Source organism: Mixophyes fleayi, chromosome 3 (assembly GCF_038048845.1).
Source record: "Mixophyes fleayi isolate aMixFle1 chromosome 3, aMixFle1.hap1, whole genome shotgun sequence".
Taxonomy (NCBI): domain Eukaryota; kingdom Metazoa; phylum Chordata; class Amphibia; order Anura; family Limnodynastidae; genus Mixophyes; species Mixophyes fleayi.
Genome location: NC_134404.1, coordinates 109,138,600 through 109,157,562, shown reverse-complemented (window position 1 = coordinate 109,157,562; position 18,963 = coordinate 109,138,600). Strand labels below are relative to the sequence as shown.

At 38.1% G+C, this 18,963-nt stretch overlaps 1 protein-coding gene across 4 annotated transcripts in view; it reads right to left on the bottom strand.

Annotated features, from left to right (window-relative positions):
* NLGN1 (neuroligin 1) overlaps window positions 1–18,963 on the bottom strand; it is a 565,297-nt gene that overhangs the window by 232,131 nt on the left and 314,203 nt on the right. For all 4 annotated transcript variants that reach the window (XM_075202152.1, XM_075202151.1, XM_075202153.1 and 1 more), the window contains one exon: window positions 2,460–2,612. In XM_075202152.1, the coding sequence (XP_075058253.1) occupies window positions 2,460–2,612 (153 nt within the window). The remainder of the gene's footprint in view (window positions 1–2,459; window positions 2,613–18,963) is intronic.

The following is an 18,963-nucleotide window of genomic DNA, read 5'->3' as shown; positions in this document are numbered from 1 at the left end:
ACTTTTGAACAAGCAACTATTATTGAATTCTGTTGCCTTAGTATATGCAACTATAATCCTCACATCATCCTGTTAATAAAATTATATATTTTTTCAGATATAGTTGTCATGAAATTGAAAGACTTGGCTGCATTTCAGTTAGTCTCTGTAAGTAGTAGTGTTTTTGTTAGATATGTAAAAATAATGCATTTCTGATGTCTGCTAAGAATTCCTAAAACATCTTAACTGAGAAACAGTGTCTCAGTTGTTTTAAATTAACAGATTAATTGTAATTAAACCTCTATATAACTCTTGTCCCTAAGTCAGCTTGCGCCAGCTCAAGAAATGGTTTTGGTTTTATCCAAAAGTCTGTCGCTATTTACTTCTGTTCTGTTACTGTTTACTATAGTGAATATGTGATCTCAATTTTCATTAACACGTTCTATTTATTCTAATTAAATACAAAAATAGTCATAAAATAATAAAAAATAATCACAATAAATGTATTTAAGCACAGTAACTTGACAGCTGTATGTATAATCAAGATGCAAAATAATGAAAAATGATGCATATCTGCTATATTCTTGGAATTAGCACATGAACACGAGGAAGATGGCATCTAAATAATCAGCAAATGTGTTCAATTGTAATAAAGGGTGTTTTAGTCTATGATACAATAGCTACTGCTGTACTGAGTTGCTAGGTAACACGCTACATTCTATTCCATCAGCTGCAATTTCTACCCTGGATAACTAACAGATGGGAACTGGTTATTGAGATGTAGACAAAAAGTGACATGGAATCTAATTATTTGTTGACAAACAAGAGTAATAATGTTGTATTAAAATAAAACTAATAACAGTGACTTTTCTGTGTTCTACTATGAAAATACAAAGCATAGGATTGGTTGAAATACAACTAGTAATAGGCAAATATCAAAACAAATATAGAGAATAAGATTTTGATGAAAGGATGAAAATGTAGCAGAAAACTGTAGAGTGTGTACAATGTGCTAATGCTTGGTACATTGTACTTTATGCTGCAGAGAAGCTTTATGAACTCGCTGTTGAGTGTTAAAAGCGAGGACAAAGTACAATGTTTCCAACATCTATACCTATGTTTTTAAAAACAATTAGACAATACATTTTGAAAATCGTGTGCAGACAGATACCCAAGCTCAGTATGTAGCGGTAAGGACCAAAACCTTTGCAGAAATGCAACTACTCAACTCTAAATTGAGATTACAACTATAGTCTACATATACAATGTGCCACAACATGAAACTCAAGATTAAAATGACAGAACTGTATTTCCGATGCGCGAGACGTGTAAAAAATAAATTACATTGCAATGTCGTTATGTTTACACATGTCCATTTTTCACCTACATCTCAAAATGCAAAGCAATTTTTAGATGCATCATTGTAAAATAAAAAAAAGTGGGAGGGGAATTCTCAACATGGGCATATACATATAAAAATCATAGAAAATATTAAAGCTGCAATTCCATGAAAACATCAGGGGGTAAATGTATGAATCTCCGGATTCTTCATCTCCGGCGTGTTCAGCCTCTTCAGTGCTTAAATTTAAAGCGGCGCTGCATTGTAAAGGAAAACTTCCCTTTACAATGCAGCGCCGCTTTAAATTTAAGGGCTGAAGAGGCTGAACACGCCGGAGATGAAGAATCCGGAGATTCATACATTTACCCCTAGGTGTGTTGTTTTTTTTAACATAAATCACAATGGCCGGCTATATGATGAATGTTGATATTTACCATTTCCCTTAGGTTTTTTTTAGGCTGCCATTAATAATGGCAATGACATTGCACATGAGCTCTGTCTACACTGTGACATCCTCTTTATCCCCCTATGTCCTGATACCACATGCTGAGAGCTAAGTAGCAGACTGACTGTGTCTGGCAACTACGTTTGGTTGTCAAACAGAGCTTTTGAAAAGGAGAAAATGATTTAAAGGAGGATCGCTAAGAATAAATGATGCTTACTTAAAAGGTACTACTACGGAAATTCTTTCCTGGAATAAAATGGTTCCAGGTAACATCATTTTATAAATTTAAATATTATATAGAAATACGGGATAGAAGACAAGATATTAGAGTTTGAATCAAGTTCCCCTAAATGCTTTGTAGCTTGTTTTTATACTGCTTAATCAGTGGCACACATAATCTGACCACCTGGAATGCATTGCTGTTAAGTTAGATAGATAGTGCCTTCAATAAAAAAAATCTATGAATAGCACATAACCCAAACATTCATGTATTAATAATGCAACAGCCAAGCCGTATGGTACCAAAAGTCCAAACTATGTAATAGCTTTGTAACATCAACCATGAATTTAGGGAATTGAAGATAAAAATACACAATCAATCTGGAAATTCAATTTCTTCAGAAAATAAATTGAAACAGACTAAAGGCAAAGAGTGCTGTGTATCAAAGGTCAAAGTAAAAAAAAAGTCCTTCTTACCCAGTACCCCAAGGCGATAGTTGACGGTGATGACTATAACATTTCCATAACTTGCTAGGACACTTCCATCAAACAAATTACCAGTGCCTTCCATATAGGATCCTCCATGAATGTACACCATCACAGGCTTGGGACCTCCACTATCTCTGATGTCTGGAAAAGAAAATATGTTTAAATATATTTATAGCAAATGATCCTAGGAATAAGAATTAGTTTATCCCATTTTCAATGTTTCTTAAGTTAGAAGTATGACTTTGATGATTATTTTAAAATCATTCTTACAGTATGTTTTAATATTCTTTATAAGTGCATGTTTTTTATTTGTTGCATTATACGTTTTGTTATTCTAAACATGCAATGTTAAATAATGTCTTGTTCTGTATTATTATTTTTTTTCCACTTGTTTACATTTATGTTTTACACCAGGGAGCAAATCATTAACACTGAACACACAATACATCAAGAAGCATTGAATTTTGTTTTCTGAAATTCCTTAGGAACTTAGAAGGCGGTAGTCATGGTTACGATATGATGCCTTTATCCTTGTGTTCCCAGGACAGTCCTGTATCTTTTTCTTTTTTTTGCACCTCTGATAATTTTAAATTGAAATTCTTATATTTCCTGTATTTAGAGTTGTCATTCACTCAGAGTAAAGACAGCTTTTGAGAATAAGTTATGCTAACTGTTTTACAGATAATAATATTGAGGAAATAAGTATATAAAGTTATATTAGCTTAGAATATACATTAAAAAGCAGTCCTGAATGTGAGCTGTGTACTTATATGTATAAAATAAAGTTGATGTTTATTGTAGAACCTAACAACCATTTCATAGAATATATGTGGATTTTCCCATTATATATTCAGAAATACATATCACATTTCTTTAAAGTCTTGTCAAGTACTGCTTTTGTATATATTAGAGGTTATATTGTCGAAAATGTTATTGTTTGTTATCTCTCTATTATTATTGCCTAATAAGAAAGAATGTATATGTTCTTTAAGTGCACAGTATATGGTTATCTCATACCATAAATCTGTATATTTCAATTTTTTTCTCTGCAGTTAAGAGTTCCCTAAGGATTCTGGGATTAACAATATCTTCAGAGGAATTGGCAAGGGCTTAAACCATGTTAGAATCTTATCTCATTCAGAAATGTATCAGGAATGACAATTTCAAATATTTAAAAAGATTTATAGCACACAATAGAAACAATAAATTATTTTGGTTGTCCAGAATGTGACATAGGTGCGAATTCAATTGGCCTTAAGGTCCCATAGGAACTTTGTGCAATATGTTCCAGTGAAGAAATACTGCAATTACGATACAGGAAACGTCGCTCGTTTTTACTAAAACCACAAAAATGAGCAAAGATTCCTCTTTGAAACTTCCCACAGATTCGCATATTGTGGAGGATCCTTTGGATCCACATCGCTAATTGAATCTCCCCCATGGAATAACACATTTATTTTACTCTTTCTGGCAATGTACTAAGATTCTGGTAAATGGTTCATAACTGTTTTATATGTATTGTAAAGAAAATGATTGTCTGAGAAGGGAGATCAGTTTCACTCTTAGGGGATAAGTTTTATTAGGAACCAAGAGAGATACAATATAATATAGCTGGATGAATGTTCTGAATATTGATTTAATTGGGATCAAAGCCAACTAGGATGCTATCTGGTAGAGTTTGTATATTCTTCCTCCATGTAGGATCCTTCTGCCCTCTGGTGTCTCTGGCTTCTCTCCATGATCCAAAAAACATAATGTTAGTTTATTGCCTTTCAACTAAACTGGGCTTAGTGTGTTTGAGTGCATTGTACCTGTAGTAGGGAAAATAGACTTTAATGTTCCACCTATATAAAGAGTACTACATTGTAGAAGCAGGCCATAAGATCCCCAATAGTTATAGCCTGGAAATTGTATTTTTTCGTCAGGTAATCACGTTCACATTGGATAATAACATTGTGAACTTAGTTAGATAGAACTTGATAGATAGATGGATAGATAGATAGATAGATAGATAGATAGATAGATAGATAGATAGATAGATAGATAGATAGATAGATAGATAGATAGATAATAGCTGGAAAGGATAGATAGATAGATAGATAGATAGATAGATAGATAGATAGATAGATAGATAGATAGATATGACATAAATAGATAGATAGATAGATAGATAGATAGATAGATACACAGAAGATGGACATATATGACATAGATAGACAGAATATAGATAAATATGACATAGACAGACAGATAGATAGATAGATAGATAGATAGATAGATAGATAGATAGATGTGAGATAAATACATAGAAAGATAATTAGAAAGATATGAGATAGATTCATAGATAGATAGATAGATAGATAAATAGAGCTAGATAGATAGATTGATAGATAGATAGATAGATAGATAGATCGATAGATAGATAGATAGATAGATAGATAGATAGATAGATAGATAGATAGATAGATATCTAGCGGTATGCAAATGATTTTGATAATACATGATGGCAGACTTGGGGCTAGATTTACTAAGCTGCGGGTTTGAAAAAGTGAGGATGTTGCCTATAGCAACCAATCAGATTCTAGCTGTCATTTTGTAGAAGGTACTAAATAAATGAAAGCTAGAATCTGATTGGTTGCTATAGGCAACATCCCCACTTTTTCAAACCCGCAGCTTAGTAAATCTAGCCCTTAGAGTGCTTTTAGTATAAGATCGGATACATTCAGATTTACTCAGATGATTAGACACATCATCTCTACTGATCAAGTTCTCAGGTGTGAAAAAATGTATTAAAGGTTAAGAATATGAGATTTATATCAACATGATTAGTATTGTTAATATCGTTGTTGTGGAGTGATACTTATGAACTACAGTTTGTTTTTTGCTAAAGAGGTTTCACCTCCACCGCTGAATACTAATGAGATTAATTAAAGGTCAGTCACATAAACACTCCTTTGGAGCAAGTTTATTCATTCTTATTACATGTTTATGATTTATTTATTTTGCATCAATTTATGATAATACATTAGGTTTGTACATTTGTTTGGCCATATAGTTGGTTAACAGGGTCAAACACAGGAATTTTATAGGGGGATTTCCAAAATTTTCCAAAAATAATGAGCCAGCTTTGACTGTGCACATGTATGTGTGTGTGTGTGTGTGTGTGCGTGTATATTTATATATTTATATATATATATATATATATATATATATATATATATATATATATATACATACAATTCCCCCCTCATTTACTCTATTCCCCCTCATCGCACATCTGATCCCCTGTATCACACCTCTGTTCACCCTCATCACACCTCTAATCCCCATCACACCTCTGTCCCCCCTCATTATACCTCTGTCCCCCCTCATCACACTATTGTCCCCCTCATTAAAACTATATTCTCCCTCATCACACCTCACTTCCACCTCAACACACCTCTGTCCCCCATCCCACCTCTTTTCCCCCTGAATACAGCTCTGTCCCCCTCATTACACCTTTGTTCCCCAACATCACACCTCAGTTCCCCCTCATCACACCTCTGTCCCCCCACATCACACCTCTGTTCCCCCTCATTACACCTCTGTCCCCCCTCATCACACCTCTGTCCCCCCACATCACACCTCTGTTCCCCCTCATCACACCTCTGTTCCCCCTCATCACAACTCTGTTCCCACTCATCACAACTCTGTGCCCCCTCATCACAACTCTGTGCCCTCTCATCACACCTCTGTCCACCTCATCACACCTCTGTTCCCCCTATTACACAATAATTCACTCATCTTCCTATGGTCTGGTCTCCACAGTTTCTCCGGCTGCAGCTCCTCACTGACAATGTCGGGACATAATGATGACATCATGCTCAACAGTTAGTCAGTGAGAAAAAGGAAGCCAGGCTCTGGGCTAGGGGGGGCAATCGCCACCTATCAGCCCTGGAAGAGAAGCAGCTGGCTGTTAGATGTGAAAATGAAGCTTCGGGTCACAGGGGAAGGGGTTTCCAGGCAACTGGAACCCCCCTCCCCCTGTGTGCACGCATGACAAAGTGCACATTGGTTTACAATGAAATGATATATAAACACAAAATGGGATGAGTGCCCTAATTATTAGTCTTTCTACTAGGGATGAGCGCGCTCGGATTTCTGAAATCCGAGCCCACCCGAACGTTGCGGATCCGAGTCGGATCCGAGACAGATCCGGGTATTGGCGCCAAATTCAAAAGTGAAACTGAGGCTCTGACTCATAATCCCGTTGTCGGATCTCGCGATACTCGGATCCTATAAATTCCCCGCTAGTCGCCGCCATCTTCACTCGGGCATTGATCAGGGTAGAGGGAGGGTGTGTTAGGTGGTCCTCTGTGCTGTTTAGTTCTGTGCTGTTTAGTTCTGTGCTGTTTAGTTCTGTGCTGTTTAGTGCTGTGCTGTGCTGTGCTGTTTAGTGCTGTGCTGTGCTGTGCTGTGCTGTGCTGTGCTGTGTTCTGCAGTATCAGTCCAGTGGTGCTGTGTGCTGTGCTCTGTCCTTCTGAGGTCAGTGGTGCTGCTGGGTCCTGTGCTGTGTCCTGTTCAGTCCAGTGGTGCTGTGTCCTGTGCTCTGTGCTTCTAAGGGCATAGTTATTTCCCCAATATTCCCCTGTGTTTAAAAAAATAAAAAAAAGTTTTTTTAAAAAATACCAAAAACTACTTTAATATTTTTTAATTACCACAAAATTTTCACAACCAATCCTGCAGTATAAGCCCATTGGTACTGCAATATTACCAAGTTCACACATTCAGCAGTAAAAGTCCAGTGGTACTGCAATATTACAAAGTTTACACATTCTGCAGTATCAGTCCAGTGGTGCTGTGTCCTGTGCTCTGTCCTGCTGAGTTCCGTAGTGCTGCTGGGTCCTGTGCCGTGTCCTGTTCAGTCCAGTGGTGCTGTGTCCTGTGCTCTGTGCTTCTAAGGGCATAGTTATTTCCCCATTATTCCCAAGTTTTTAAAAAATAAAAAAAAAGTAAAAAAAAATAAAAAATTAAAAAAAAAAAAAATATAATAATTATAACCAAATTTGCAAAACCAATCCAGCATTATAAGTCCATTGGTACTGCAATATTACCAAGTTCACACATTCTGCAGTATCAGTCCAGTGGTGCTGTGTCCTGTGCTCTGTCCTGCTGAGTTCCGTAGTGCTGCTGGGTCCTGTGCCGTGTCCTGTTCAGTCCAGTGGTGCTGTGTCCTGTGCTCTGTGCTTCTAAGGGCATAGTTATTTCCCCACTATTCCCAAGTTTTTTAAAAATAAGAAAAAAGTAAAAAAAAATAAAAAATTTAAAAAAAAAATAAAAAATAATAATTATAACCAAATTTGCAAAACCAATCCAGCAGTATAAGTCCATTGGTACTGCAATATTACCAAGTTCACACATTCTGCAGTATCTTGTGCTACATATAATGGAGACCAAAAATTTGGAGGATAAAGTAGGGAAAGATCAAGACCCACTTCCTCCTAATGCTGAAGCTGCTGCCACTAGTCATGACATAGACGATGAAATGCCATCAACGTCGTCTTCCAAGCCCGATGCCCAATCTCGTAGTACCGGGCATGTAAAATCCAAAAAGCCCAAATTAAGAAAAAGTAGCAAAAAGAGAAACTTAAAATCATCTGAGGAGAAACGTAAAGTTGCCAATATGCCATTTACGACACGGAGTGGCAAGGAACGGCTTAGGCCCTGGCCCGTGTTCATGACTAGTGGTTCAGCTTCACCCACGGATCTTAGCCCTCCTCCTCCTCCCCCCCCCTACAAAAAATTGAAGAGAGTTATGCTGTCAGCAACAAAACAGCAAACAACTCTGCCTTCTAAAGAGAAATTATCACAAATCCCCAAGGCGAGTCCAAGGGTGTTGGTGGTTGTCAAGCCTGACCTTCCCATCACTGTACGGGAAGAGGTGGCTCGGGAGGAGGCTATTGATGATGTAGCTGGCGCTGTGGAGGAACTTGATGATGAGGATGGTGATGTGGTTATTGTAAATGAGGCACCAGGGGGGGAAACAGCTGATGTCCATGGGATGAAAAAGCCCATCGTCATGCCTGGTCAGAAGACCAAAAAATGCACCTCTTCGGTCTGGAGTTATTTTTATCCAAATCCAGACAACCAATGTATGGCAATATGTAGCTTATGTAAAGCTCAAATAAGCAGGGGTAAGGATCTTGCCCACCTAGGAACATCCTCCTTTATACGTCACCTGAATAACCTTCATAGTTCAGTGGTTAGTTCAGGAACTGGGGCTAGGACCCTCATCGGTACAGGGACACCTAAATCCCGTGGTCCAGTTGGATACACACCAGCAACACCCTCCTCGTCAACTTCCTCCACAATCTCCATCAGATTCAGTCCTGCAGCCCAAGTCAGCAGCCAGACTGAGTCCTCCTCAATACGGGATTCATCCGAGGAATCCTGCAGCGGTACGCCTACTACTGCCACTGCTGCTGTTGCTGCTGTTAGTCGGTCATCTTCCCAGAGGGGAAGTCGTAAGACCGCTAAGTCTTTCACCAAACAATTGACCGTCCAACAGTCGTTTGCCATGACCACCAAATACGATAGTAGTCACCCTATTGCAAAGCGTATAACTGCGGCTGTAACTGCAATGTTGGTGTTAGACGTGCGCCCGGTGTCCGCCATCAGTGGAGTGGGATTTAGAGGGTTGATGGAGGTATTGTGTCCCCGGTACCAAATCCCCTCGAGATTCCACTTCACTAGGCAGGCGATACCAAAAATGTACAGAGAAGTACGATCAAGTGTCCTCAGTGCTCTTAAAAATGCGGTTGTACCCACTGTCCACTTAACCACGGACATGTGGACAAGTGGTTCTGGGCAAACGAAGGACTATATGACTGTGACAGCCCACTGGGTAGATGCATCCCCTTCCGCAGCAACAGCAACAGCTGCATCAGTAGCAGCATCTACAAAATGGCTGCTCATGCAAAGGCAGGCAACATTGTGCATTACAGGCTTTAATAAGAGGCACAACGCTGACAACATATTAGAGAAAATGAGGGAAATTATCTCCCAGTGGCTTACCCCACTTAGACTCTCATGGGGATTTGTGGTGTCAGACAATGCCAGTAACATTGTGCGGGCATTAAATATGGGCAATTTCCAGCACGTCCCATGTTTTGCCCACACCATTAATTTGGTGGTGCAGCATTACCTCAAGAGTGACAGGGGTGTGCAGGAGATGCTTGCGGTGGCCCGCAAAATTGCTGGACACTTTCGGCATTCAGCCAGTGCCTACCGCAGACTAGAGGCACATCAAAAAAGCTTGAACCTGCCCTGCCATCACCTCAAACAAGAGGTTGTGACGCGCTGGAACTCCACCCTCTATATGCTGCAGAGGATGGAGGAGCAGCAAAAGGCCATTCAGGCCTACACAGCCACCTACGACATAGGCAAAGGAGTGGGGATGCGCCTGAGTCAAGCGCAGTGGAGACTGATTTCCGTGTTGTGCAAGGTTCTGCAGCCATTTGAACTTGCCACACGAGAAGTCAGTTCCGACACTGCCAGCTTGAGTCAGGTCATTCCCCTGATCAGGCTGTTGCAGAAGCAGCTGGAGAAAGTGAGGGAGGAGCTGGTAAGCCATTGCGATTACAGCAAGCATGTAGCTCTTGTGGATGTAGCCCTTCGTACGCTTTGCCAGGATCCGAGGGTGGTCACTCTTTTAAAGTCAGAGGAATACATTCTGGCCACCGTGCTCGATCCTCGGTTTAAAGCGTATGTTGTGTCTCTGTTTCCGGCGGACACAAATCTACAGCGGTGCAAAGACCTGCTGGTCAGGAGATTGTCCTCTGAAGAGGACCGTGACATGCCAACAGCTCCACCCTCATTTTCTTCCACATCTATGGCTGCGAGGAAAAAGCTCAGTTTTCCCAAAAGAGGCACTGGCGGGGATGCTGATAACATCTGGTCCGGACTGAAGGACCTGCCAACCATTGCAGACATGTCTACTCTCGCTGCATTGGATGCTGTGACAATAGAAAAAATTGTGGATGATTACTTTGCTGACACCATCCAAGTAGACATGTCAGACAGTCCATATTGTTACTGGCAGGAAAAAAAGGCAGTTTGGAAGCCCCTGTACAAACTGGCTCTATTTTACCTGAGTTGTCCCCCCTCCAGTGTGTACTCGGAAAGAGTTTTTAGTGCAGCGGGGAACCTGGTCAGTGAGCGGCGAAGGAGGTTGCTTCCTCACAACGTTGAAAAAATGATGTTTATAAAAATGAATAATCAATTCCTCAATGAAGTACAGCACTGCCCTCCAGATACTACAGAGGGACCTGTGGTTGTGGAGTCCAGCGGGGACGAATTGATAATGTGTGATGAGGAGGAAGTAGACACTGTAGGGGGAGAGGAATCAGAGGTTGAGGATGAGGACGACATCTTGCCTCAGTAGAGCCTGTTTAGTCTGTACAGGGAGAGATGAATAGCTTTTTTGGTGTGGGGGCCCAAACAAACCAATCATTTCAGTCAAAGTTGTTTGGTAGGCCCTGTCGCTGAAATGATTGGTTTGTTAAAGTGTGCATGTCCTATTTCAACAACATACCTCTCAACTGCAGCTCATCCCTCCTCTGCGGGGATAATGTCTCCTGTGCTCTGACACGTCACTCTGTGTACTCTCAGCCTCAGGATCTGACACTACAGCTACCATGCCTCTTGTAGCAGCCCTCACTCCAGGGCTTCTTCCATGTGCAGTGTCCCCCTCTCTCTTGGGTTCACTATAGTGGCATGGAGTTCTCCCCCTCATCCAGGGCACACATTCCTTGCCCTGGCTCAGTCACCACGCTCAGACTTCCAGGCAATGCTGGGGGAGCCTGGGAGCTTCCACCCCAGGTCCCCAGCTACAACTCTCCTCTCCTGTGTCTTCTCTCTCTTTCTGACACTTTAAAGATCGTGCCTTTAAATGAAAAAGTCAGTCTTCATTGCACGACTATGTGCAAGTGCAACAGGGACATTTTTTTGGGTTTACAAAGTCAAACAATAACACTTCGACCCTGTCTGTCTGGGGTCTCTCAATGACGAATTGTCTGTAGCATGTTTGGAGGAGGTATTGTGGCCCCGGTATCAAATTGGGTACCGGGGCCACCCCACTATGCAGTCCAGATACTTGTTTGGTGGAATTCCGACACGTGGAGGGTTTTTTAATTATATTGTGGCCTCGGTACCAAATTGTGTACCGGGGCCACCACACTACGCAGTCAAGATACTTGTTTGGTGGAATTCAGACCAGTTGAGGGTTTTATTATTATATTGTGTGGACCACTCTATCTATACCACACTACAACTCTATACCACTCTATTTCCTACTTTAATTCTATTTAATTCTATTTCCTACTTTAATTCTATTACTAATTAATTACCATAAAGAGGAACAAAAAAAACCAATTTTACCAAAAGTATAATATGACTTAGACTTACAAACACTACACTTTAAAGATCGTGCCTTTAAATGAAAAAGTCAGTCTTCATTGCACGACTATGTGCAACAGGGACATTTTTTTGGGTTTACAAAGTCAAACAATAACACTTCGACCCTGTCTGTCTGGGGTCTCTCAATGACGAATTGTCTGTAGCATGTTTGGAGGAGGTATTGTGGCCCCGGTATCAAATTGGGTACCGGGGCCACCCCACTATGCAGTCCAGATACTTGTTTGGTGGAATTCCGACACGTGGAGGGTTTTTTAATTATATTGTGGCCTCGGTACCAAATTGTGTACCGGGGCCACCACACTACGCAGTCAAGATAGATAGATGCGTATTGCGTATCATAGATAAAGTACATTCAGTGGTGTGGGGCAAATTGAAAAATATTCCAAATGCACTGACATTATCAAAAACAAGAGGTTGTCACACGCTAAAACTCCAACATGTATATGATGGAGAGGATGGAGGAGCAGCCGTATGTGTAGTGTAATGCAGATCTGTTGAAGGTTTTTTATATATTTTATTGTGGTGCCCAGTGCCCACTCCTCTACGCAGTCCAGATACATTTATTGGTGCGAATCATAAAAGTTCAGGGTTTTTAATATATATTGTGGTGACCCACTCCTCTACGCAGTCCAGGTACATTTATTGGTGCGATTCATAAAAGTTCAGGGTTTTTAAGATATCTTGTGGTGACCCACTCCTATACGCAGTCCAGGTACATTTATTGGTGCGATTCATAAAAGTTCAGGGTTTTTAAGATATCTTGTGGTGACCCACTCCTATACGCAGTCCAGGTACATTTATTGGTGCGATTCATAAAAGTTCAGGGTTTTTAATAGATATTGTGGTGACCCACTCCTCTACGCAGTCCAGGTACATTTATTGGTGCGAATCATAAAAGTTCAGGGTTTTTAATAGATATTGTGGTGACCCACTCCTCTACGCAGTCCAGGTACATTTATTGGTGCGAATCATAAAAGTTCAGGGTTTTTAATATATCTTGTGGTGACCCACTCCTCTACGCAGTCCAGGTACATTTATTGGTGCGATTCATAAAAGTTCAGGGTTTTTAATAGATATTGTGGTGACCCACTCCTCTACGCAGTCCAGGTACATTTATTGGTGCGAATCATAAAAGTTCAGGGTTTTTAAGATATCTTGTGGTGACCCACTCCTATACGCAGTCCAGGTACATTTATTGGTGCGATTCATAAAAGTTCAGGGTTTTTAAGATATCTTGTGGTGACCCACTCCTATACGCAGTCCAGGTACATTTATTGGTGCGATTCATAAAAGTTCAGGGTTTTTAATAGATATTGTGGTGACCCACTCCTCTACGCAGTCCAGGTACATTTATTGGTGCGAATCATAAAAGTTCAGGGTTTTTAATAGATATTGTGGTGACCCACTCCTCTACGCAGTCCAGGTACATTTATTGGTGCGAATCATAAAAGTTCAGGGTTTTTAATATATCTTGTGGTGACCCACTCCTCTACGCAGTCCAGGTACATTTATTGGTGCGATTCATAAAAGTTCAGGGTTTTTAATAGATATTGTGGTGACCCACTCCTCTACGCAGTCCAGGTACATTTATTGGTGCGAATCATAAAAGTTCAGGGTTTTTAATATATCTTGTGGTGACCCACTCCTCTACGCAGTCCAGGTACAATTATTGGTGCGAATCATAAAAGTTCAGGGTTTTTAATATATCTTGTGGTGACCCACTCCTCTACGCAGTCCAGGTACATTTATTGGTGCGATTCATAAAAGTTCAGGGTTTTTAATAGATATTGTGGTGACCCACTCCTCTACGCAGTCCAGGTACATTTATTGGTGCGAATCATAAAAGTTCAGGGTTTTTAATATATCTTGTGGTGACCCACTCCTCTACGCAGTTCAGGTACAATTATTGGTGCGAATCATAAAAGTTCAGGGTTTTTAAGATATTGTGGTGACCCACTCCTCTACGCAGTCCAGGTACAATTATTGGTGCGAATCATAAAAGTTCAGGGTTTTTAAGATATTGTGGTGACCCACTCCTCTACGCAGTCCAGGTACAATTATTGGTGCGAATCATAAAAGTTCAGGGTTTTTAAGATATTGTGGTGACCCACTCCTCTACGCAGTCCAGGTACAATTATTGGTGCGAATCATAAAAGTTCAGGGTTTTTAAGATATTGTGGTGACCCACTCCTCTACGCAGTCCAGGTACAATTATTGGTGCGAATCATAAAAGTTCAGGGTTTTTAATATATATTGTGGTGACCCACTCCTCTACGCAGTCCAGAAAGATACCTTGTTGCAACGTTTTGGACTAATAACTATATTGTGAGGTGTTCAGAATACACTGTAAATTAGTGGAAATGCTTGTTATTGAATGTTATTGAGGTTAATAATAGCCTAGGAGTGAAAATAAGCCCAAAAACTTGATTTTTAAACTTTTTATGTTTTTTTCAAAAAAAATCCGAATCCAATACCTTAAATCCGAACCGAGACCTTTCGTCAAGTGTTTTGCGAGACAAATCCGAACCTCAAAAATAACGAAAATCCGGATCAAAAACACAAAACACGAGACCTCAAAAGTCGCCGGTGCACATCCCTACTTTCTACAAGTGTTGATCAATTCACTGTACTGTGTATTTTCATCCAATTGTATTCAGCTTCTTGACCATGAGATTTGATTATTCCAAGGGGTCCATTTGTATATCTTGTTTTTAATGAGTTATATTTAATACATATTTTTATGATTATTATCAACTGCTAGTAACCGTGTTTATGGTAAATTTGTTTTTATTAGACCTTGAACACTGTTCCATACTTTTCTTATTTTTTGGGGGCAGATCTCATACGGATCCTAAAACAGCCTGTTCTACATTGTAATCGGTTATAATTTTTTATTTTACTTTATTCCTCATTTTATGTTTACTGTAAAGCAGGTTTTCCATTATTAAACTGATGAAAAACAAACATTTCTGTGTATTTTGATTTAATAATTATCTGAGCATGTTAATATTAGAATATACAAATTAAGCTAACCAATCACAAGAGGTTTTGAAGTGTGCAAAGACCAGTGCCCATTATGTGTAAATTGCACTAGTCAGTTGTTGACCATGTATTCTTCATGTGCATACTTGTGCAAGAATCTGCCTTTGACTGCAACAAATTGTTTTTAAAGTTGATATGTACACATTAAGATTCCCTGTGTGAATTCCAATGCACATATCATTTATACAGCAATGATATCTGACATACGTATGTGTGATGAAGCTCACAAGGGTAGCCATGGACCTGAGAAGCAGGAGGAAATTTATACACCATAGCTGAGTAAATCTGCCTTTAAAATTGTACCAATGACATATTATCGGGAATATTACAGTTATTATTCAGAATTAATTTTATTTTGTTCATTTCAGGGTGGAATTCTAACAATTCATTAACAGGGTTTATCTGATATAAGGATTTGTGGACAAATTTGTTTTTAAATGTTAGTTTTGAATTTCAAAAAAACAATGTACACATTTACATTCTATATCACTTGTCACCATCAAATTTTCATGTTAGATTATTATTATGTTTAACTAATATAATAATAATAACACACTAAGAAAAAATAAAAAGCAACATATTTGCTTAATTATAGTTAGCAATTTAAAAAAGTGGCATTACCAAAATGTGACTTTTAAGTGTTAACATTAAATATAACAAATATTTTCAATACATTTAGCTAGCAGTGTTTTAATTAATAGGATATGGTGACAATATTTTTTGTAGGTGAAAATATCATGGATGGACCATCTGTATGAATGTAACTTTCCCTACAATAATATAATCATGTTTCTACTGTACATTTACAAAATAAGTGTGTGCACCTCATTGTTGTTGTAAAGCTAAATACTGCAAGAACTCCATATCTCATGAATTACAAAACATCACCTGTTGATATGTAGTCACCATGATTGTGACATTAGTATGAGTAAGGAATGAAAGATAAATTATTAATCTAAAATCATTAGCTGTGTGTTTGCACCAGATTTGAACATTGCTAATTGTATGCTTGGAGGTAACACAGAGGGAGAACTCTTCCCTAATTAAAATTACATAGAATTAGAGAGTACCCACTGAGAACAGTAATGAAATGTTAGTACTACTGTTAAACCAGTTACAAATCTAAGAGTACTTGCAAAACGGTTGTTTATTCCTAATCTGGGGCAATTTTTGTTGTTCTTTTAACAATACGTTGTCTCTCTGCAGGATGACGTATAAACCAGTTGAAACCAGACTATGTAATTAGATTCTAACAGGTACACTCTTCAACCTGTCACTGAAGACAAGCAAGAAAACCATGGTGCTTCTTTTTCAATGTCAATTATATCCAATATAATTGATTGTTTCTTGATAGCTATCACTTTGGTTATATGGGGTCTAATCTCCTTCAATAGTCTCAAAAGTATTATTCACTCGTTGCTCTGAACAGTAGTGTTAAGTTGTGGAAACAGGCAGTGGACTTGTTACCATTAGTAACATTATTCAAGCATTAATCAAGCTTGTTTATAGTACTATATGGAGAGCCTAAAACATAGTGCATTGTGTGTTGATGTAATTTGCAGTGAAGTTCAGAAACATCTATAAATGTCCCCTTTTTGCTTTTATCATTATGCATGTTGATTCAGTAAGAGTGGTAATTTCAATAAATAATGTATGGATGTTTTAAAGGCTTAACAAATATGGAAGCCTGCCTTCAACTACTGTATAGTAACAATCAAGTAATGTATATTAATATAACTCATATAATTTAATCTATACATATTCTCAGCTAAGCTAAGGCGAAAAATGAAGAAATAATGGAAGAAAAAATTATAATAATCTTGAAAAGTCACCACTTGCCAGCATTTGGTCAGCTATAGTGTATGTTTGTGATTTCAAAAATATGTATTAGGAAATATATGTGCATATGAGTGTCACAGTGCTGGATGTGTCACAAATATTTGAGTAACAAGTAAAAATTCTGTTTAATTAAAATATAGTTTGAATGTACTTTGATTTCAAATACAGTCACATTTACTCATGGTTCTGTTTTCATTTAATACAATATTTTAATATTGATATGTCACATAAAAATGAATTGTGTGACATGTCACTGGATTTGTTACAACCACCTGTGTACATATTTATATTGTGTTTTTGTTAAGCTAAATACTGCAAGAACAAAATATCTCAGGAATTACAAAACATCACCTGTTGATTTTTGGTCTTCATGATTGTGACATTGATATGATTAAGGAATGAAAGATAAATTATTAATCTGAAATCATTAGCTGTGTGTTCGCAGCAGATTTGTACATTGCTAATTGTATGCTTGGAGGTAACACAGAGGGAGATTGTTTCAGAACTCTTCCTTAATTAAAATTACATAGAATTAGAGAGTACCCACTGAGAACAGTAATGAAATGTTAGTACTACTGTTGAACCAGTTAGAAATCTAAGAGTACTTGCAAAACGGTTGTTTATTCCAAATCTGGGGCAATTTTGCAGTTCTTTTAACAATACGTTGTCTCTCTGCATGGTGATGTGTAAACCAGTGGAAACGACCATGTAATTAGATTCTTATAGGTACACTCTTCAACCTGTCACTGAAAACAAGCAAGAAAACCATGGTGCTTCTTTTTCAATGTCAATTATCTCCAATATAATTGATTGTTTCTTGATAGCTATCACTTTGACAAATATCCTAGTTTATTGAGGCTACTGGTTATATGGGGTCTAATCTCCTTCAATAGTCTCAAAGGTATTATTTACTTGTGTTGTTCTGATCAGCAGTGTTAAGTGGCGGAAGCAGGCAGTGGACTTATCACCATTAGTAACATTAATCAACCATTAATCGATCTTGTTTACAGTATTATATGGAGAGTTTAAAACATAGTGCATTGTGTGTGTGGATGTAATTTGGACTACAGTTCAAAAACATCTATAAATGTTCCCTTTGTGTTCTCACTGTTATGCATGTTGATTCAGTAAGAGTGGAGATTTCAACAAATAATGTATGGATATTTTAAATCAGGCCTGGCCAACTGGTGGCTCTCCAGCCTTTGTGAAACTACAAGCTCCTGCATGCTCTGCCAGCAGATATCCAGCCAACAGCTGGCAAAGGCAAGCTGGGACTTGTAGTTTCACAACACCTGGAGAGCCACAGGTTGACCAGGCTTGCTTTAAAGCCTTAACAAACAGCCCACCTTCAACTACTGTATAGTGACAACTAAATAATCTATTTTAATATAACTTATTTCATCATCATCATTTATTTATATAGCGCCAACATATTCCGTAGCGCTTTACAATTGGGGATATAAGTGAGTCTATACTTATTCTCAGTCACACTAAGGAGATAAACAAATAAAATATGGAAAAAACCAGTATAACAATCTTGAAATGCCACCACTTGAAACCATTTGGACACCTATATTATATGTCTGTGATTTCCAACATGTGTATAAGGAAACATATGTGGATATGAGTATCACGTTGCTGGATGTGTCACAAGTATTTGAGTAACAAGTGAAAACTCTATTAAATAAAAAAAAAAAGATTGAATTCACTTTTATTTTAAACACAGTCATATTTACTCTTATTTTTATTTATTATAATATTTTAATACTGATGTCTCAAATAACATTATATTATGTGCTATGTCTCAATGGATTTGTTACAACCATCGGTTTACAGGTGGTTGTAACAAATCCAGATTATAAATTAAACAGATTATAAATTAATTAAAGTTAAAATTTTGCTCAACATTCTGAAAGTTTAAAGTTTAAAATGTCTGTTCAATAAAAGACATTTCTACCACTAGTAGGGATTACAAATGCTTATGTGGGGCATTTTATCATTTTTATGACACTATTAGAATTTGAAATTACAAATAAAATATGGATATTTAAATCCTGCTTTTGACCCATATTAAATTAATAATATATTATTAACTGTAGATTGTAAACAAATACACTGTATAACGCAGGCATTTTGTTCAGACACATGCACTATT